This window comes from Ursus maritimus, unplaced genomic scaffold (genome assembly GCF_017311325.1).
Source record: "Ursus maritimus isolate PB19 unplaced genomic scaffold, ASM1731132v1 scaffold_17, whole genome shotgun sequence".
In the NCBI taxonomy this organism is placed as follows: Eukaryota; Metazoa; Chordata; class Mammalia; order Carnivora; family Ursidae; genus Ursus; species Ursus maritimus.
The window spans coordinates 46,955,174-46,975,800 of NW_024424119.1; the positions used below are offsets into that span (position 1 = coordinate 46,955,174).

Below are 20,627 nucleotides of genomic sequence, written 5' to 3' on the forward strand. Positions count from 1 at the left end.
TCTTTCCCTTGGTCCCCTTGCCCTCATGGAGTCTGTGCCTCAACTCAGACTTGGCTTTGCTCTGCAAAGTGAGGTGGCAGAGAGGAGCTTAGATGGGGAGGCCACATTTCTGGCCTTAGTGGGTTTTGAGAAAGGAATGTCTAGCTTTTCGATTTAGGCAAGTGGTCCCAGGTCTTTGTTAGTGGAGTATGAGATTCAAAGGGGTGGCAGCAGGTAGAATCTGACCAGGGGATCTGCTGGAAGGCTGCTGGTCCACAGGCCAGAATTTCCTTCAGTTTGCCCCTCTCCCCTCCTCCCATATCTGCTTCCCTGGACCCTTTGTCCTGGACTCACACTGTCTCCTTGACCCAACAGAAAGGAGGCGTGGCATCAGGATTCAAGCACGTGGTACCCAATGAAGTGGTGGTGCAGAGACTCTTCCAGGTCAAAGGGCGGCGTGTGGTCCGTGCCACTGAGGTGCCCGTGTCCTGGGAGAGCTTCAACAATGGTGACTGCTTCATCTTGGACCTGGGCAATGTGAGTTCCTGCCCTGCCCTTTCCCAGGGGCCCCTGAGATGCTTCTGGCCTGGCTGGTCCTGCCTCTGGGGGAGGTGGACACACCTGTATGAATGCACGCAAAGACGTGCAAGCCCTAGGGACCACATGTGTTCTGTGCACGAGTCGGAAACACCTGCAGAGACTGGGGGACAGAGGTGCCCAGCATGCATAGACTCCCATGTGTGCAAACTCAAGCCTGTCACACTCAGGTGCACAGACCTTGTGCACAGTGCTCTCGGACTTCAGCTGACGTATCTATTCCCCAACATCTTGTGTTTGTATGCACATCTCATGTACGTTTTTACATATAGCCACTCACAAATGCAGGCGTGTGCAAAAACCGTGACACGGACACGCATACCATGATGAGTGCCTACACACATAGACCTGGGTGTGCTGTTCAAGGACATGCACACTTATACGTGGCAATGTGGGGGGGGATGCACTTACCCCAGCCCAGCTTACAGATGTGTGATGCTTTGTACACATTCCTGACATCCAGGTACACTCATCCCTGCAAATGGACATGGCCAGACATTCCACCGCCACCTCATCTAGGTACATGGCGTAATGTCCATGCAAACATAGACAAACATACTTAGCATCAGCTTTTTATTAAAGTATAATAGGTACACAAAAGAGTGTGTGAATCCTGAGTGTGCAGCTCAGTGGATTCCTCAGCGTGGACACACTGGTGTAACCAACACCCAGATTAAGAAACAGAACGTCATGAGCTCACAGAAGTCCTCTCCTGTCCTCATCCAGCCCTCATCCAGGGCTTGATGGCAAGCCCTTGGGTAACCATCATCCTGAACTGTGAGCAGCATAGCAGGGTTCCATCCGATTCTGAACTTTAGGTACATGGAATCGTTCTTTCTTCTGTCTGATGACTTTTGATCTGTTTCTGGGTTCTATCCACGTAGCATTTAGTTATTGATTGTTCATTCTCCTTGCTACGTCCCACTGAACCAGGCTGATGTGCCCCTATTTATTTATGCTTTTATTGTTTGTGGGCACTTGGAAGAGTTTGTGGTTCGAGGCGATTCCAGGCGCGCTCCCCTGAATGTTCTCACATGGGTCTTCCGGGCACATGCAAATGCACTTCTGTGGAGCGTGCCTCTGGGAGGGGTGCTGCTGGCTCACAGGACAGCAGTACACGGAGCTCTAGTAGCTACAGCCAAATGGTTTTCCAAAACGGTTGTGCCAGTTTCCACTCGCAGCAGTGAGCAGATGCTTTTATGCACATTCTGTGTGTGGTGGTACCTGTGAGAAGACGCATTCCCAGCCGTGCACTCACACACCCTGGCACACACGGATCAGCCCATTGTGCGTGCCCCGTCAGCCTCATGTGGGCAGGCCGAGAACAAGGTGGGCTTACACACACCCCGGAGTCCCCTCCTCGCTGTGTCATTGGGTGGGGCTGATTCAAAGGCTGGGGCACTGCCTGACACAGGGTCCTTGTCTTACAGGACATCTACCAGTGGTGTGGCTCCAACAGCAACCGATTTGAGAGGCTGAAGGCCACACAGGTGTCCAAGGGCATCCGCGACAACGAGCGGAGCGGCCGGGCCCGAGTGCATGTGTCGGAGGAGGGTGCTGAGCCTGAGGCGATGCTCCAGGTACCCAGGGCCGCATCCCGGGGATGCAGGGTGGGACTGAGCGCAGGTCTGGGATGCTCACTTTGTTCCTCCATCGGTTAGGCAATCGTGAGGCGAAGTTGTTTTTCCACTAAGCTGGAACTCCTCAGCGAGCGGGGAAGAGCAACTTCCTGGACAATTCCCAGACTCCCCTGGGAGGTGGGGCTGGAATCCCAGGGCCTGGTGCCCGCTGGGGTTGTGAGCCACACCCTCCAGCCAGAGGGCCCGATCCACCCCAAGGAGCTGAGGAGGAGGGTTGTGGCATCTTCTGAGAGCAATCCTGGTACCGGAGCCAGATCAGGAAGAGACAACTGACCCAATCCCCTCTTTCCTCTTCTGATCATTCCTAGTGATTTACGACCCATTTAGGCAACTGCAGGATGGCACTGCCAGCCATTGGGCTTTGAGGACATATCAATAGAGGCAGATTTCACCAGGAAAAGGAGGAGACCGTGAGCTCTGCTCTATGCCCTTTGGCTCCTACTTGTCTGAGGACGTTGAGTTCCAGTTTTTAGGAAGAGCAGAAGGTTATTGTGGGGAGAAGCCTGGATACCAACCATAGCTTGGAGGGGGCAGTAGCTGGGGCTGTTGAGTCAGGAGTAGCCCAGAATGGAGGAGTGAAAATCGGCTGTGAAATCGCAGGGATCTGGGTTCACATTCTGACTTAGCTACCTCAGAGCCGTGTGTACAAGTTACTGGAGCTCTCTGACTTCAGGTTCCTCCTCTGTAAAATGAGAGTGATCCTCGGCACCTCGTGGGCATGAGCATTAAGTGGGATCACTTAAGGGCGTGTGGTGGAAGGTGTTTATCATTCTGAGAAAGCCTAGGAGGAAATGGGAGCGTGACTATCTGAAGGACTGGCCTGGAGGTGAAGGAGCGGGGTGTTGTCACGGAGCTCCCAGGGACAGGGCAGCAGGGAGGGAAGGACTTACAGGCTGCTCTTGTTGAGATCCACACGCAGGAGGCATGTGAAGAGATGCAGGACGTCTCTGGAGGGGGTCCTGCCCTTAGTGGAGGGTTGTGGTGGACGCCCGGGGGGTCCTTCCCTGCCTGGGGTGGGAGCTCTCTGAGGAGCCCAGGCCCCTCCCTGTGGTCATAGCCACGCTTTCTTCCCCCTGTCGTCTCCTGCAGGTGCTGGGCGCTAAGCCGGCTCTGCCTGCAGGCATGGAGGACACAGCCAAGGAGGACGCGGCCAACCGCAAGCTGGCCAAGCTCTACAAGGTGAGCCTCGGCTATTCTGTTCCCAGGGTGTGGGGTCGGGACAGGGAGGCGGGGGGCTTGGTCTTCCCGGGCTCCCACTGCCATGGGACCCGGAGCAGAGCACCCTCGGGCAGGGGGCTCGGCTTCCACGTGTCTCCAGTGGACATCCATCTCCTTCCTTAGCCTTCCTGCACCAGGGGTGAGAGAAATCGGTCAACTGTAGACACATGTACGTCACGCTCATCTGTGCGGTCTTGGGTGGCACAGTCTTTCTCTAGGTCTCAGTGTCCTCATCTGGAAAGTGGGGAGTAGGACAGTGAGACCAACTTTGCAGGATTTCTAGGAGTCCACAGAGAAAACTGATGGGAAAATAGTTTAGGAAAATACTTGGGGAAATACTACAGAAATGGACGTGTGTGTGTGTGTGTGTGTGTGTGTGTGTGTGTGTGTGTGTGTAGTTACTTTATAATTTATGTCTTGTGGTTTTTAAAACTCAGGCTGAGCTTGAGCTGAGGAACTCTGGCCTCATGGCCGAGCTCTGGGTGAAAGTCTGGCCTAGACCATGATACTCACATCGAGCCCTTGGCTTATTTGTGGTACAATTACAACAAAATGGGGTGCAGATTTCCATCGCCTCCAAAGAAAAACCACGTTGATTTTCATTCTGATTATAAAGAAATGTATATTCATTGAAGAAAATAGTAAGCAATAGTCCAGAACGTAAAAAGAAAATTAGAGTCAATGTAATTTCACTAGTTTAAGATTAACAAGTACTATTTTTAAAATGTTTTAATTATAAAAGTAACGACTCAATTTTTAAAAAATCAGCCTCTCCCACATCCTTTTTAAGGGTTACCATGGCTACACGGCTATCATGTTAGTGAAAGAAGGCCCAGATTACATCTTTCTGTATCTAATTACACACTTTTCCATCTCTGTTTGCTATAAATGGATCCAAATTATTCATGCTTTTCCATGACCTCCTTTTTCCCTCTCAGTGTGGCCAGGAATATGCTTCTACATCAGAGGACTAGGTGGCCCTTTGTAGTAGCTCTGTTGTATTCTGTTTTATGAATGTAAAAATCTCAACAGACGTTGATAGGCTTTAGGCTGTTTCCACCTTTTCTGATTGCAAACACTCCCTCTCTGTGCACTTATGCTGAGTCTGGCCTTAGAGCAAGTTCCCAGACGTGGATTTTTGGATCAAAGCCTGAATAAGAAGTCAGTGATTGAAAATACCGGTTCTGGAGTCAGGTTGCCTGGCTTTGAATCCCAAGTCTGGCTTTCTAGCTGTGCAGTTACGTAAACTTCTCTGTGCCCTGGTTTCCTTGTGAATAAAATGGGGATACCAGTAGAACTATCCTAGGGTTGCTGCAAGGATTAAAGGGGTTCTGTAACGACATAAGTTATTAAATTATAAGAATTGCTCAGAAAAGTGCCCGGTGCGTAGCAACTACTCAGTAAGTGTAGAATGTTTGTTACTTCAAGTTCTGATACGTTATTAAACTGCATTCTGAAAGTGCTCCCAGATTACCCAGAACCTTGTCAACACTGAGGATTATCAGTATTTTGAATTTCATCTAGTATGGTCTACTTTCATTTTAATTTCATGAAAGCTTTTCGTTTTGGAATAATTTTAAGGTTTGCAGAAAAATTGCAAAGATAGGACAGAGAGTTCCCAAATACCCTTCATCCAGCTTTTCCTTATTATCTTACCATAACCAGAGACATTTGTCAACACTAAGAAATTGACAGTGGTTCAACACTGTTAACCAAACAACAGATTTGTTTCTGGTTTCCCCAGTTTCTCATTCCTGATTCTAATCCAGGGTACCACACTGCATCTGCATTTATATTTTTCTACTTTTTTTTTTTTTTAACTGAGATTGACTGTCTCCTCGGCCAATTTTCTCCTGTGCCACCTGCGTCTCATCCCCCCTCCCTCTCTGTGTGCAGTCTCCACGTTACACGTGTGTGGGGATCACAGATGTGGTTTCGACAAAACAGAGAAGGGGAAAGAAAACCTGAGTGTGCCTCAGAGCTTGGGGATGCGGGTCCGGGTGTTACTGTCCTATGTTGTTTGGGGTGGCAGCTGGGATGTGGGCCAACCCATGTGTCAGCTGGGGGGTGCTGCCTGGGGAGGCCGAAGTGGTAGAGGTCACTCACGTTCTGGGCCTCCCGTCCCTCATCCCCTCAGGTCTCCAATGGCGCGGGCACCATGTCAGTCTCCCTCGTTGCTGATGAGAACCCCTTCGCCCAGGGGGCCTTGAGGTCCGAGGACTGCTTCATCCTGGACCATGGCAGAGATGGGAAAATCTTTGTCTGGAAAGGTACTGGGGACAGGGGAAGGGTCTCTAACCAGGACCCAGGCCATTGGTGGGAGCTCCTGTGGCCCTGGGAGGGTAGAGTGTGTGTTGCGGGTGCCTGGGGCATGGCAGGTTCCTGAATAGAAATTGAGTCTCGTTCTGAAACCCTGGCTTTGCAATTGACTCGCTTGGTGATCTTGGGCACTTGACTTACCCTCTCGGGGCCTCACATTTCCCATTTGGCTAAAACCAGTATTTCCCAAGCGTGTTATAACACCAGTTCTCTCAGAGGCTAATTGGCATCATGTTAAAAAAAAAAAAAAGAAAGTGTATACGTCTGTGGTCAAATAAGCTTATGGGCAACACCGTTAACAGGCTTGTTCACTGCAGGACTTTTAAGAGCCTTTAACTTGCTAATGTATGTTGGGGCTTTTCACGAAAGTGATCTGGTTTCTATTTGGGAACTGCTGTGCTCGGGGTCCCTGGGATCTGTGGGGAATGTCCTGTGGGATTGGTTATGAGAGGCTCTTGGAAAACATTGGCCCAGATGCTTCTGAGAGGACCCAGCGGCATCCTGCTTGGATGTTCTACCATTAGTCCAGGGGAGGAGGGCAGAAAGGGGAGGGAGGCAGTGGGTGCAGAGAGAAGGACAGAGAGGGAGAGAGAGACAGAGCACTCGTGGCCATTATTATTGTTATCATCTGGGCCCCTCAGCCTCGGCAGTGAGAAGGCTGGGGACTGCAGTCTGGCACCTGCTGGCCAGGAGCTGTGCAGGCATGGGGGTGCTCTCAGGGTTGGGGCAAACTTCAGACTGGGGAGTGGGAGAAGGCCCCCACTGCGGATAGGTGGCCTGGGGGCGAGAAGGGGGCCTGAGGGTGTGGTGTGTGGGCTTCAGAGTCTGAGTCACAGCTTTCCCCCTTGCTGTATGGCCTTGGTCAAGTCACTTAACCTCTCTAAGACCCTGGTTTTCTTATATGTCAATGGGACAAGTTAATAATGATCTTTCTCACAAAGGGTCATTGTGTGGATTAAGCGAAATCAGCCATGTACAGTTCTGAGCACAGAGTGTGTGCTCAGTCAGTGGACCACAACGGTGGCTGTGGGTACTGGCATCAGTTAGGACCCCCAGCTGGACCCGCAGGGGCTCTAGGAGTGGTCATCTCTGGTCTTGGCTGTCCGTAGCCTCAGAAGAAAAGGGAGGGAGGTTCGGCTGCTGCTTCCCCTGGACCACTGGATGTTAGGACATAGCACTGACCCCGGGTGCCTCACCCCCCATCTGCCGACAGGCAAGCAGGCCAACACAGAGGAGAGGAAGGCTGCCCTCAAAACGGCCTCCGACTTCATCTCCAAGATGGACTACCCCAGGCAGACCCAGGTAAGTCTTGGAGCCACGCAGCATGGTGAGGATGGGTCCAGTTGGAGTGGGGCGGGGTTGGGACGGGGTGGGTGTCCCCACTCCGTGTGGACTGGGTGTCTGAGTCTCCCCAGTCCTCTGCGGGGAGGCCCCTGTCCTCAGGGGGACCTGAGCCCAGCCCCATCCTACTCTTCCCTCTCCTGTCCAGGTCTCCGTCCTTCCTGAGGGTGGCGAGACCCCGCTGTTCAAGCAATTCTTCAAGAACTGGAGGGACCCAGACCAGACAGACGGCCCAGGCTTGACCTACCTCTCCAGCCACATCGCCAATGTGGAGCGCGTGCCCTTCGATGCTGCCACCCTGCACACGTCCACTGCCATGGCGGCCCAGCACAGCATGGATGACGATGGCACAGGCCAGAAGCAGGTGCGTGGGGGGTTGGGTGGGTGTGTCAGGCCCTTCCCATGCTCCCTCCCGGGCACCTCTAGCTCACGCATTGCCTCCCGCTTCCCTGAGGCCTTTCCTCTGTGAGGTTTTGACCACAGTCTTGGTGGATGGGATTCTTCTGCCTCAGTTAAGTTTTACAGCGAACATACCCCAAGCACCTACTGTTTGCCCGGCCTGGGCCAGGTGTCTCAGACCTCACCCTGCCAGCAAGGAGTCCCTGGTCTATACACCACCACAGCTGATTGCTGAGACCGTGCGGTTAGTGGAAGATTGGAGGCGAGCACACAGGTGATGGGAACCGAGAAAGGACAAAAGGGACAGGGTGGTTGGGCAGTCTTCACAGAGGTGGGGACCCTTCAGTTGGACCTCAGAGGATGAGTCGAAGTTTGCTGCCAGGGAGGAAGAATGGTGGGTATTCCAGGCAGGGAACTGTCCCAAGAGCCTGGGGCTGACCGCATCCTCAAGGAAGGGCCTCAAATGCCATGTCCAAGGCTGTGGCCTTGATCCTGTAACTGGTGGGTGCAAGTGAGGGTTTTTTCTTTTTCTTGCTTTAAAAGCGGACATGCAAGAAGTTCAGTTCTGTGTTTTTGAAACTTGCTGTGAAAATGGATTAGAGGCAGGAAAACGAAGGTTAAGACCCCATGAGGAAATTGGTGTAGTAGCATAGGCAACAGAAGCAACCTGGCCCCCAGCAAGGTCACGGTGAAGGTGGAGAGATGGGGGCTGGGGTTCAGAGGTGTTGATGAAGTAGAGTCTACTTGTTTGTTTCCATTCTACATGATAGAATCAGCCAAAAGTGTTCATTTTTATTTATTCTTGCTTTTTTCGTTGGTATGACTATCACTTGTTCGTTCATTCACTATTTCAGTGAGGGGGAAGGATTCAGGGGAAATGTCCAGGGTAGCGCAGGTGGAAAGAGCTCTGGCAACCTGGCTGAGTGATCTCTCTGAGCCTCACTCTTCTCACCTGTAAAATGGGGTTTAATCCCACTCCCTCACCTAGAATTTTCAAGGTCTGAGATTCTTGGTTTTGGAGTGTGCAGTGTCTCTGTGACACCACTAGGTGGCGCTGCAGGACCTTATGACCACTTGGGGGAAACTCACCAGATCTCTGCGAGGAGACCTGCCAGCAGGGTCATTCTGAGGTCACCTAGGGATGCTCCTGCTTCTGGAGGTGATCTGTAAAATCCAGATAACTCACTAACGATACAGATAAGTGTATCATTAGTAATCACCTCAATCATAATTCTAATAATGAGAGTGGCTGCCAGTACACAGCGGTCACCCTGTGCCAGGCACTGTGCTAGATTTTCAAGAGTAAACTCACCTGATCCTCACGACACTTCGAGGTAGGCACTCACTGTGTTACCTTCGCTGAAGCACGTTCTGAATACCTCCGTGCAGCTCCCTGTGCCTGTGCTGACCACTCTGAGGACGATCTACGGGGTGGCCGGGGGGTATCATATAAGGATCCAGGGTTTGAGTCCCAGTGGCTCAGTGATTGGGGCAAATTCTTTAGGTCCAGCCTGAGCCCAAGTGAAGCCACGTATAAAAAGCTCGTCCTGTTGTGTAACCCTAACCCACTGCACTGCGGTTTCCCCGCTGGCCTGATTTAGGGGGTGGCGGGGGCCCCCGCACCGGGTCTGAACCTGGCCTTGTCCTGGCAGATCTGGAGAATCGAAGGCTCCAACAAAGTGCCCGTGGACCCCTCTACGTACGGGCAGTTCTACGGCGGGGACAGTTACATCATTCTGTACAACTACCGTCACGGCAGCCGTCAGGGACAGATCATCTACAACTGGTGAGGCTGGGGGTCCTGTGCTGCGGGGATGTGGCGGGCTCCGCCTGGGCCCTGAGCATGGCATGGCGCTGAGAGGCCAGCAGTGGAACAGCCAGCTACACTGTGAGGGAGGGCTCCTATCTACGGGGCAACGCCACTTGTCTTATTTCTCGAAACAGCTTTTAAACCATTCTTCCAAAAATGCGACGTGTCCGTCGTAGGAGAGGCAGTAAATAGGGAGAAGAAGCAAGCAGAAAATCCCTCCCATAATTCCACACCAAATACTGAACCTACAGGCATTCTCCTCCCACGTGTTTTCTAATTAAAAATTATTTTAATTCCTTTAAAATGGGTAATGCATTCACAAAATTCAAAAATCAAGACAGAATAATAAGTGTCTGTTGAGAAATCTTGTTCCCACCCCATCCCCCTTCACCCCATTCTCCAGTCCCCACCCCTCCATGAGTAACGGCGTTCATTCTTTTTTTTATATATTCTTCCCGTCATTTTTCATGCAAATATGACCATATTCCTAGTTCACTTCCTTCCCTATCCTTCGAAGGATGGCGTACTGTGCATATGGTCCTGCACTCGGCTTTTTTCACTTAGTACTTCCTGGAGATCGACCCATGTCAGTACATGGGGTACTTCCTTGTTTTTTTTTTTTTCTTTTATAGCTGCACAGTATTCTCCTGTGTGACTACGCTGTTGCTTGTCTAACAAATTCCCTGTAATGCATACTTGGATTGATTCCAGTCTTTTGCTATTACAAGCATTGCTATGATTAGTGACCTTTAAACAAATATCATTTTGAACATGTAGAGAAATGTCTGTAGGGTAAGTTCCCAGAAGTGAGATTGCTGGGTCAAAGACTAAATGCACTTGTCATTTTGACAGATGGTGCCCAGTTTCCCTAGATGGGCTTGGCAGCATTTTGTGTTTCCGACAGCAAGAGTGCGTGTCTTGTTCCCCACAGCTTCCCTGGTGGACTCTTGTCAAACTTTTGGATGTTTGTCAACCCTATTGTTTATAAGACAGTATCTCAGTATATTTTTAACTTGTATTGCTCTTACTATATCGTCTCAAAACTTTCTGATGACGGTTAGATGTCTTCCTCTTTAAACTTTTTGTTTTGAAATAACTTGAGGCTTCCTGGAAAGTTGCAAAAATGGGACAGTTTCCACGTACCTGTTACACGTCTCCCTGTCTGTGCGTATCTTACGTAACCAGAGTACAATGATCAAAACCAGGAAATTAACATCGGATGCAATATTATTTACCACCCTGTAGACCTTACTTGGATTTCACCCGTTGCCCCACTCATGCTCTCTTTCCAGCCTAGGCTCTAACCCAGGACCCCCCATGACACTTAGTCGCCATGCCTCCTTAGTGATGAATCACCGTGTCCTAACCCATGACAGCTCCTCAGTCTTTTCTTTGACGACCTTGGTACTTTGGAAGAGTGCCGGTCAGTTATTTGGGAGAACGCCTCTCTATGTGACAACGTCAGACTTTTAAAAGCAGCTTCAAAGAATTTTTTTGGACTAGGTAATACATGCACTTGGTATAAAACGCAGAAGAAGGCATTTTTTAAAAACTGCAGCTGCATCAGCACCTTCATTTGTCAGATTTTGTTTGCTTCTACAGATAACATGCATTAGTTATGGGAAATGTGGGCAGTTTAGGGAGATGTGGGGCGGAAAGCAGAGCCCTGGCCAAATCTCCCCTCTCAGGGCAAGCACCGTGGGTCTTTCGGTGGACATCTGCCCACACTGCTCTGGGCAGGTTCACGTGAGGCTAAGCACTGGTGTCTTTTCCTGCGAAGGGGCTCGTGTCCCACTTGTTCTCTGACCTGCCTCTCACCCGTGAGAAATGTCCTGGCCACCTTTCTCCATCTTGGCATCTCGGGGCACCTTCCCTCATGGCTACCCAGCTTGGGATGAGCCAGCCGGCCCCCCGCAGGGCACATTTAGGATAAGGGAGACCATTGGTTTTGCTCAGATCTCAGAATAAGGCTGGGTGCTGAGCCGGGGATGTGGCAAGTGGGTTTGGTTCCTGGCACCGGCTGCTCTTGAGAGAATCCCTTTCCCTCTCAGTTTCATTGCCTGTAATCTGGAGACCTGTGGGTTTCTCAAGGCCCAGGGCCAAGGAGACACTCTGGGTTCTGTGCAAACCTCGGTGCCGAGTATCGCTTCCTCTTCCAGGCAGGGTGCCCAGTCTACGCAGGATGAGGTCGCTGCATCTGCCATCCTGACCGCCCAGCTGGATGAGGAGCTCGGAGGGTCCCCTGTCCAGGTGAGGCCAGCCCAGTGCCCCGCTGGGCCCCACCCTGCACCTCGTCCATTGGGTCACTCCTCTATCCGACTGTCCATCCACCCATCCCACAAACATTTAGGCAGGGCTCCCACGTGCCTGACACCATCTGCAGCCCTGAACACATAGTCACGCCCCTGTGCTCATGTGGTTTATAGTCTGGGGGAGAGAAAGATGTTCAGCAGACATTCAGGCAAATAGATGGGTGATCGCACACCGCAACACGGAGAGAGTCGCAGGAGAGGCACAGGGAGAGGGCAGATGCGGATGTTCAGCAGACATTCAGGCAAATAGATGGGTGATCGCACACTGCAACATGGAGAGAGTCGCAGGAGAGGCACAGGGAGAGGGCAGATGTGGCCGGCCTGCTGGGAGTTGAATCCTGTCTCACCTCTGGGAGACTATGGTTAAGTTGCTTAGCCTCTCTGTGCCTGTGTATTCTCAAAGTATCCCCTCTGTGTCCCAGGATTGCTGTGTAGATGGAGAGTTAATATTAGTAAAGCATTTAGAGCCATGCCTGGCCCATAATAGTCTCCTTTTATATATGTGTTAAGTGTAAGGACATATAGATCCCAGGTAGGATCTGCCTGGATTAGACAAGAACCTCCTTACGAAGGTACTTTTCTGCTGGGACCTAATGGGTGAGTAGGAGTTGGGGAGACACATTTCAGGCAGAAGGAAGAGTATATGCAAAGGCCCTGAGGTGGGAGGGGGCATTGAGGACTAGAACAAGGGACCAAGTGCCAAGAGAGAAGTCTAAAGGGGTGCTCAGAGGGGTCAGACCACCCAGAAGCCTTGGTGAGGATGTTGACCTTAACCCTGAGAACAAGGGGATACTGCTCCATGGTAAATGTGATGTGAAGGGATTTATGGGTTTAAGAGTTTCCTCTGCTGTGCAAGAGGGGGTCTCTTCATATCTAGAAAGCTCTATTCTCACCACTCTGCCGTCTTTCATGCCCTGGGCTGACATCACCGTTCTGGAAGAATGTCCCCAAACAATCTGTGTGTTTCTATTTAAGGGAATATTTGCAAACATGGGTTCTCTTGGTTCTTGGACTAGACTCAGGGTCAGTAAGGCAGGTCCTCATGGGAGGGGAGAGCCGCCGAGGCAGTGCCCGGGGGACGGGAGGCAGTGGCGCTGTCTCCAGCTTTTCGGGAACGCCCCGTTTCCCCGCCCAGCTCCCGTGTGCTGTAGGGTCACACTCCACAGCTCGTGCAGACACTGACGTGCTGGCCTTGTTTGGAGGGCGGGCCTAGGCCATGCTGGCTGGGGTGGGGGTGAGCCTGCTGCCACCAGAAGGACGAATGCCCCGCTCTCCTGACTTGCTCTCCTGTCACCCTGCCAGAGCCGTGTGGTCCAAGGCAAGGAGCCCGCGCACCTCATGAGCCTGTTCGGCGGGAAACCGATGATCGTCTACAAGGGTGGCACTTCCCGTGAGGGCGGGCAGACGGCCCCTGCCAGTACCCGCCTCTTCCAGGTCCGGGCCAGCAGCTCGGGAGCCACCAGAGCCGTTGAGGTAAGGCCCAGGCCCCGGACCCCAGGAGGGGTTGGCCTACTTGAGACCTCTCACGCTTGGTGGGCAGATGTCTGGGCACTGGACTGGTTAGGGGAGGGGGCGGTTGGGTCAGGAGTTACGAAGCAGCTTTTTGTAACTTCCCTGGCCCGGCAAGCAGAACTGTATGTCTTAGACTTCCTCTTGTCTCAAGGATGCCTGGTGCCCCTTGCATACCTTCCATGATGGGAAGCTCATTGCCTAACAGGTAGTCCATTCTTCACCATATGGACACTTCCTGATTATATTCCACATGGCTACTATCCCTTTCATGGTGGAAGGTGCAGACCTGAACATAATCCTGCAGGATGGTCAGAGCAGCCTAGGGGAGAATGGGACTATCACCTCCTCTGTTTTGGGCACTCAGCTTCTGTTAATGCAGCCCAGAATTCTAGAATGACCATGTTGAGCCACAGCCCACTAGTGAATCATGGGAATCAACGAAACCCCTCATTGTCCGAAGTCTGTGCCCTCAGCTGTGATAGGGGTGCTCTTCCAAGTCTCCACATAAGAGCTGGTCCTGCTGCAGGATCTCCTGGGTGGTAAGGAGGGGGCTGAGGACTTTTTGTCTGGTTTCTGATTAATCGAGCGTTGTCTTCCCAGATAATTCCTAAGGCTGGTGCGCTGAACTCCAATGATGCCTTTGTCCTGAAAACTCCCTCGGCTGCCTACCTGTGGGTGGGCGCAGGGGCCAGCAAGGCAGAGAAGACGGGTGCCCAGGAGCTGCTCAGGGTACTGCAGGCCCAACCTGTGCAGGTGGCAGAAGGCAGCGAGCCAGGTAGGCGCTGGGGGCAGACGGGCCCGCTGCTCTCCGGCGGACTGAGGCTCTTAGGTTCCCTTCCTTCTTTCTGCATGAGGGGCTCCAGATCCTCGTGCCTTCTAGTGCCTGTCCCCAAACGTGTGTTCAAGAAAAGCAGGTTGGATTCAAATGAGGGCTGTGGTCAGTGAGAGGGAGGGCTTCAAGAGCTAAGAGAAAGGAGAGCTCAGTGTGGACTGGGGCATTCAGGGAAGGCTGCTGGAGGAGGTGGTGCTTGCTAGGAAGCCTTGAAAGACAGGCAGGAGTGGTAGCCTCACGGGGGGCAGCAGTCCCGCCTAATCTTCAGAATCTCCACGGACAGGATTGTCACAAGCCTGCTGTGTTTCCAGAACATAGGTGGGAACGTCTTCTTTATGCCAGCCCTCAGTCTCTCTGCTCTTGCTGTGAGCCCATTCCTCCCCGCCTGATGCTCGGTAGAAATGGGGAGGAGCAGCTCAGTCTATAGCCGTCCCATGGAACTTTCTGAGAGGCTGGACATGTTCATACCTGCCCAGGTCCAATATGGTAGCCACTAGTCACATGTGGCTACTGAGCACTTGAAATATGGCTGCTGGGAATTAATGAGAATGAGGAACTGAATGTTTAATTGTATTTAATTTTAATTAACTTAAATAGCCGCACGTGGACAGAGCAGGTGTAGTGGAAAGAATCAGGGGGGTGGGGTTGGAGTCAGATAGGATTTGTACCCTGGCTTGACCACTTACTAGCTGTGTGATGTTGGGTGAGTTGCTTACCCTCTCTGAGCCTCTGTCACCCCATTTGTTGAGCAGGGATAATTATCCCCATCCTGCAGTGCTGTCGTCATTCAGAAGCCAGAGGTAGTCCTGGCTGTGTGTTTACTGCCAAGTCGGCTCTCTGGTCTCTGTTTCATCACCTTCAGATTCCCTCAGGCCTGTCTGTCTCTGATTCCCTGGGATTTTAAGGTGGAGGGGGATTGAGAGCAGTGGGTTGTTCCAGGGCAGGGTTACCATGGGGTCTGATGAGTGGTGCTGGGGGGAGGTGGTGTCAGGTGGCCAACTGCTGGGGCCTCCCCTCACAGACAGCTTCTGGGAGGCCCTGGGCGGGAAGGCCGCCTACCGCACGTCCCCGCGGCTGAAGGACAAGAAGATGGACGCCCACCCTCCTCGCCTCTTTGCCTGCTCCAACAAGATCGGACGTTTTGTGGTGAGCCCCCGCGGAGGCCTCTGCCTCTGCTTCTGCATCGGGAGGTGGGCTTCTGAGGAGTGTTTTGCCAGCAGTAGGGCAGGGAGAAGCCCTTGAGGGCTCCTCGTGGAGGAGGGAGGACCCCCTGCCCGCTGGAGCAAACCCAATGAACCCCACCAAGGCAGGGAATGCCTCAACTAGGGGCTGGTGCGCTTTCATTAACCTCTTCTGTTCCTTCCCAGATCGAAGAGGTTCCTGGCGAGCTCATGCAGGAAGACCTGGCCACAGATGATGTCATGCTCCTGGACACCTGGGACCAGGTGGGCGACGGACAGAAAGTGTTGGCTGTCTGGGCTGAGGGAGTGGGAGGCGCTAGACTTCCAGCTCTAAGATCAGTTGCCAGGTGTTACTGGAAAGGTCCCTGTGCTGCAGTGAGTCCCTTCCCCCTTCTGGGCCTCCAGTTCCTCCTCTGCAAAATGGGAACAATAGTACCTATCTTGCTTAATTCAGTAAGCTGAGATGTAGATGAGATCTACCAACTGCATAGTACCCCATAAATGCAAATCAGGTGACCAGCACTCTCTCCTGGGCCTGAGTGGATTGTGAACTCTGACTTTAAATCTACTGATAAAGAAACTTGAACTTAGCACATAGCATGCAGGCGTAAACTGTCCACAGAGTATCCCCTGGAAGTTTCGAAGTGCATCTCCTTCTGTTTTAGAGGGCTCCTGAGCTCTCTGCTTCATCTCCTAGGGAAGACTCTTGTGTAGGACCGGCAGGCGATGGAGCCATTCATTCAGTCGACCAACATTAACTGAGCACCTGCTTCGTGCCAGGCCAGGGGTAGAGCAGTGCCTACAGCAGACATTCCACTGCCCTCACGGGCCTTACATTCTCCTGGGAGATGGCAGTCCGTAACCCTGCCTATCCGAGTTGTCAGAGTTACAGATGGCAGCCCCAAAGGCGTACATCTCCCCCTACGTCTGCTTCTTGGAATGCCCAGGTGGAGATCAGTGCCAGAATGTTCAGAGCTTGAGCCATCCAGCTCTCGTCAGCGGTTGCTGCCCCGGCTACATGATCTGCTCGTTCTTCTGCTTATTCGCTTGCTCAGCCAGCACATCCCATGCACCGCTGTCTTCCGGGAGCGGTGCCGGAACCCTGTGATGAGCAGGGTAGCCGTAAAACCTGCCGTGAGGGGCTTCCCGTTTAGCAGGGAGCGCGTCTGTGGATAAGTGAGAGAAGTCAAGTCTGGTGTTTTATCATCTAATAGCAGCGTATCAATGACAGGCGCTCTTTAAAAGATGTTAGATAAGCATAAAAATGTGTGTATGACAAAACTTGTCTTCAAGCCCGAAACTTATATTTTTCCAAGCCTTAGACCTGTGCGGCCCCGACACACAGAAATGGCCCGTAGCAGACTCGGGGCATATTGGCTGTGAGCGTGTGTTTGGCCACTCACTTGCCGAGCAAATACATGCCTACAGAGCGTCATTCATGCGCTTCAGGAAGGGGTCTCAAACTCAGTGCCCGGTGCATCTGGTTAGCAGTGCACGTGAGTGAGGGTCTGGGATGGGTTGGGGCACAGGCTGCTGCAGCGTGAGGCAAACAGGAACTGAGCGAGTGCCTGAAGTGGGGGGGCTGCCTCTCAGCTTTATTCACACGGAGGTGATGGCCTGTGGTTGCCAGATCGCCCAGGTTGTCAAGAGAACTGGGAACTCCAGATGCTAATGTAAGCTGGTAATTCACCTTGCCTAAAAATACGTCGCAGACCAACATGTAAGGGTGGGTAGGCCCACAAAGCATGCTGGGAGGTCACCCGTGTGCAGACATGGTTCCACATCCTTCTAGTTCTGGTCTGTGGGTTCTGTCAGCTGCGGGCTTTTCCCGCGTCCAGCCCCTGGACCCTCCCCCTGTGGCTGGGACCCTCACACCCATCTGGTTTCACATCTCGCTCCAGGTCTTTGTCTGGGTTGGAAAGGATTCTCAAGAAGAGGAGAAGACAGAAGCATTGAGCTCTGGTGAGGACCAAGTGTACCTGTGGGTCTGTGTCCTGTGGTGTGGTGGGAACAGCCTCCCGCGTGGGGCTGGGGGTTCCTGACCCGATCCCTGGTAGCTGACCGGATCCGATTTGGGAGCTGGAACCCTCAAGCTGGTCCTTTACTATCTCCCAATAGGGGAGGGCAAGAATGAGAAATGATATAAACTTCGGGAAGGAGGAAGTTGAACTGTGACCCCTGTCCCTTCCGGTGTTCTCGGGCAGGGTGGTGGAGGAGCCATGTGGGGTCAATGCCCTTAAGGGAAGGGGGTGTCTAGTGCAGGGACTGGGCATTGGAGACGGTAAGACCAGAAGCCATTGTAGGCAGTCCCTGCCCTGAAGCACCTCTCCCTGGTGAAGGAGGCACTAAGGATTTCTGGGGTTTCCTTTTCCTGTACGCGTCTATCTACAGCTAAGCGTTACATCGAGACGGACCCAGCTAATCGCGACAGGCGGACCCCCATCACCGTCGTGAAGCAAGGCTTTGAGCCTCCCTCCTTCGTGGGCTGGTTCCTTGGCTGGGATGACAATTACTGGTCTGTGGACCCCTTGGACAGGGCCATGGCTGAACTGGCGGCCTGAGGACAGACAGGCCCCACCCCTTCCTGGTCAGTGCCTTTTCTAACAGTCCACCTGTCATCAGAGATCTTAGAGCGAGCAGGGCCACTCTGGTGTGTGTGAGTGTGTTTTTACCTACTGTAGCCAAAAACAGCCACGTGAAAATTCAGGGTCCTTGCGAAATTGTCTCAAGTATCTGAGCTTTTGGAAAATTGAATTTAATAAAAGCTTTTGGAAGTGTGTGAGCCTGCCGTGGCTCCATATGTCTTGGTGATTCTTCTGGGGGTCCCAGGGAGGGGCCTTGTCGGTGGGAGGATGAGATCATTCACGCTAGGTGTGAATCCTGGACCTTCGAGAAGCTGATGCCAGGCTGAGGCGGAAGGAGCATAGAGATGTCTCCGGGGGAATTGACTGGGTGGAAGGGAATCAGGAGGGGAGCCATCCCAGATGGCTACGCGGTCCAAGAAAGTCTGGCAGAGCTGGTCAGGGAATGCTTGAGCGAAAGGAAAAAAAAAACAAAACCAAAACCAAAAAACCAAACGACCCAAAACAACTCCCCCTAAGAAAAGAAAAACTTTTTTTAATCGTATGGTTCCATTTTTGCTATTTTTTTATTGTGGTAAACTACATACAATATTCATTTTGACCATCTGTTAAGTGGCATTCAGTGGCATTAAATAAGTTTACAGTATTATGAGGTCATCACCACGATCTATACCCAAACCTTTTTCATATCCCCAACATACATGGGGTGCCCATTACACAGTAACCCCCGTTCCTGTCTCCTCTCTGCTCCTGGTGACCTTTAGTCGACTTTCTGTCTCCGTGAATTTGCCTTTTCCTATACAAAATTTGTCCTCTGTGTCTGGCTTGTTTCACTTAGCACAATGTTTCCAAGATTCATATATTTTGTAGCAAATATCACAATTTAATCCCTTTTTGTGGCTGAACACTATTCCCTTGTGTGTATACACCACATTTGGTTTATCCATTCATCCGTCGGTGGGCACTCTGGTCATGTCCACGTTCTGACTACTGTGAATGAGCCCACTGTGGACACAGGGGTGCAAATATCTGTTTGACTCAAAGTGTTCCTGAGCCCCGGACCCATCAGCCAGCGAAGGAGCTGCACTCCCCCCAGGAGCCGCTGTGGTGTCTTACCTCCCCACTGCATTCAGCTCTCGGGAGGCGTGGCTTTGGGGCACCTTTGGGGACAGAGCTCCAAGCAGGGCCCTTAGCCATTTGCATTCGCTGCCTGTAAGTCTGGGCAAGGTGCATTCCCACAGCCTTCTTATCCTGTGACTGATCTGCCTACACCTTCCTGGCTTCCGCTGCCTTCGTGAGTCATTCTGCTGCCCCAGGCCTGTTGGGAGAAATCTCTGCTACTGAAGTTACCGTCACAGAAGGTGCCCTGAAGGCTCCCCGAGCTGTGGGAGAGGGACTTCCTCTGTGCCCTGCTTTGTCCCCCCAGCCCTGAATCTCTGCTCCCGCTCGGGGTGTCACAGAGTCCTTCTTAGACTTTTCCATGAGTTTCTTCTAGACGTTTTCTCCATGGATGTTCCAAACCAGGGCACGGAACTGCTGTAGAACAGATCCCTTTCCCTCCCTCTATCCTTGTGGTCTCTTCTCCCCACATTCTCCCCCATTTTCTTCTCTGCCCCCTGCTCCTTCCAATCCCCACCTGTTACAGAGTGAGACTCCCATTCCTGGAACTGTGGCACCAAGGCCAGCATGAAGGTTTATATGGTAGGAAGGGGGTGTGTGTGTGTTTACACTGCCATTTCAGAGCTGCTGCTCACTCAGATTGCCCAGGGAGCTTTTTAAAAGCATAGATGCCCCAGGGGCCCTACCTCTGGAGATTCTGATTCATCTCAGAGGTGACAAGGGGAGTGGAGAAGGAATTTTCCAGGTGAGACATGGAGGGGGTGGGGGTGGGGTCAAGTCCTCTCAGGCAGACTGTGCAGCAAGTACAGAGGGAGCGATGAGGGAGGATGTCATGCTCAGGGACAGACAACAGCCTGTAAGGCCGGGGCGGGGGTGGGGGTGAGGTGCTAGGCCTCACATCTGAGAGGTGGGTGGGATCCAGGGGAACCTCAACTGTCACGCTCAGGGATTCGGACCTGATCTTGTAACTCCTGCCTCACCCCAAAGGGTTACTTTCACAGTGAAAGTAATCAACTTGACAAATGCGGAGTTCTGGAACAAAAGCATTTTCACCTGGAGCCTCTAGAACCTTCCCTAAGAGGCAGGTGGAGGCCTGTCTAGGCAAGCCAGCTCACATCCTGGAAACTTGTGGGAGGACAATTTGCAAGGAGACCTGCCCCCGAATTCATTTCCTCTACTGCCATTCAAGGTGGTTTATTGGCCAATTTCAGTTTATTGGTGGCTGTGGTCTTTGACAGAGCTCCACAGTGCTCGGAAAAAGGAAGTCGTGGAGGCAACAGAGTCGCTTGGACTTCGTGTTTCTCTCTCGAAGGCAAAATAGTGAATTGAGAACAGTATCATATCAACCACATAGTTTCTCTTCTTAACAATTTTTCCCCTCAAAAAAGTGACCTTGTGTTTTGTCATCTACAATGTGGATGTCATCGTGATGTACCATGACAGGCGCCGAAGAGGCTGGCCTGGGCTCGGATCCTGTGTCCGACCTTGGGCTGGTCAGTAGGTATTGGTCGTGTACTTGGGGCCGGGCAGTGTGCAAGGCATTGCAGATATGATAGACCAATGGGTGACAGAAGGGAGTTCCTGTCCTGTTTGGATTAAAGCAAAGAGAAATTAAACTAGCGACGGGTTCAGGGTGTCTGAGGATCTCCAACTCCCCAGGGAAAATAAGTGGGCAGGTGCACCAGAGGGAGTATAGACAAGAAAGATGACAGATGGACAATTGTAAGCTCTCCTTTTTTTGGCCCACAAAGAGCACATGAAGAAGCCAATGTAGCCAGCCCAGGAC

At 52.2% G+C, this 20,627-nt stretch overlaps 1 protein-coding gene across 3 annotated transcripts in view; it reads left to right on the top strand.

Annotated features, from left to right (window-relative positions):
* Nucleotides 1-17,917, top strand: part of GSN (gelsolin) — a 52,129-nt gene extending 34,212 nt beyond the window's left edge. For all 3 annotated transcript variants that reach the window (XM_040631821.1, XM_008698821.2, XM_008698818.2), the window contains 14 exons: nt 355-516; nt 2,007-2,156; nt 3,306-3,395; nt 5,572-5,704; nt 6,967-7,055; nt 7,243-7,458; nt 9,146-9,279; nt 11,463-11,553; nt 12,918-13,088; nt 13,728-13,902; nt 14,981-15,105; nt 15,327-15,404; nt 17,042-17,102; nt 17,532-17,917. In XM_040631821.1, the coding sequence (XP_040487755.1) occupies nt 355-516; nt 2,007-2,156; nt 3,306-3,395; nt 5,572-5,704; nt 6,967-7,055; nt 7,243-7,458; nt 9,146-9,279; nt 11,463-11,553; nt 12,918-13,088; nt 13,728-13,902; nt 14,981-15,105; nt 15,327-15,404; nt 17,042-17,102; nt 17,532-17,701 (1,845 nt within the window). In that variant the 3' untranslated portion in view covers nt 17,702-17,917. The remainder of the gene's footprint in view (nt 1-354; nt 517-2,006; nt 2,157-3,305; nt 3,396-5,571; nt 5,705-6,966; nt 7,056-7,242; nt 7,459-9,145; nt 9,280-11,462; nt 11,554-12,917; nt 13,089-13,727; nt 13,903-14,980; nt 15,106-15,326; nt 15,405-17,041; nt 17,103-17,531) is intronic.
* The last annotated feature ends 2,710 nt before the right edge of the window (nt 17,918-20,627 follow it).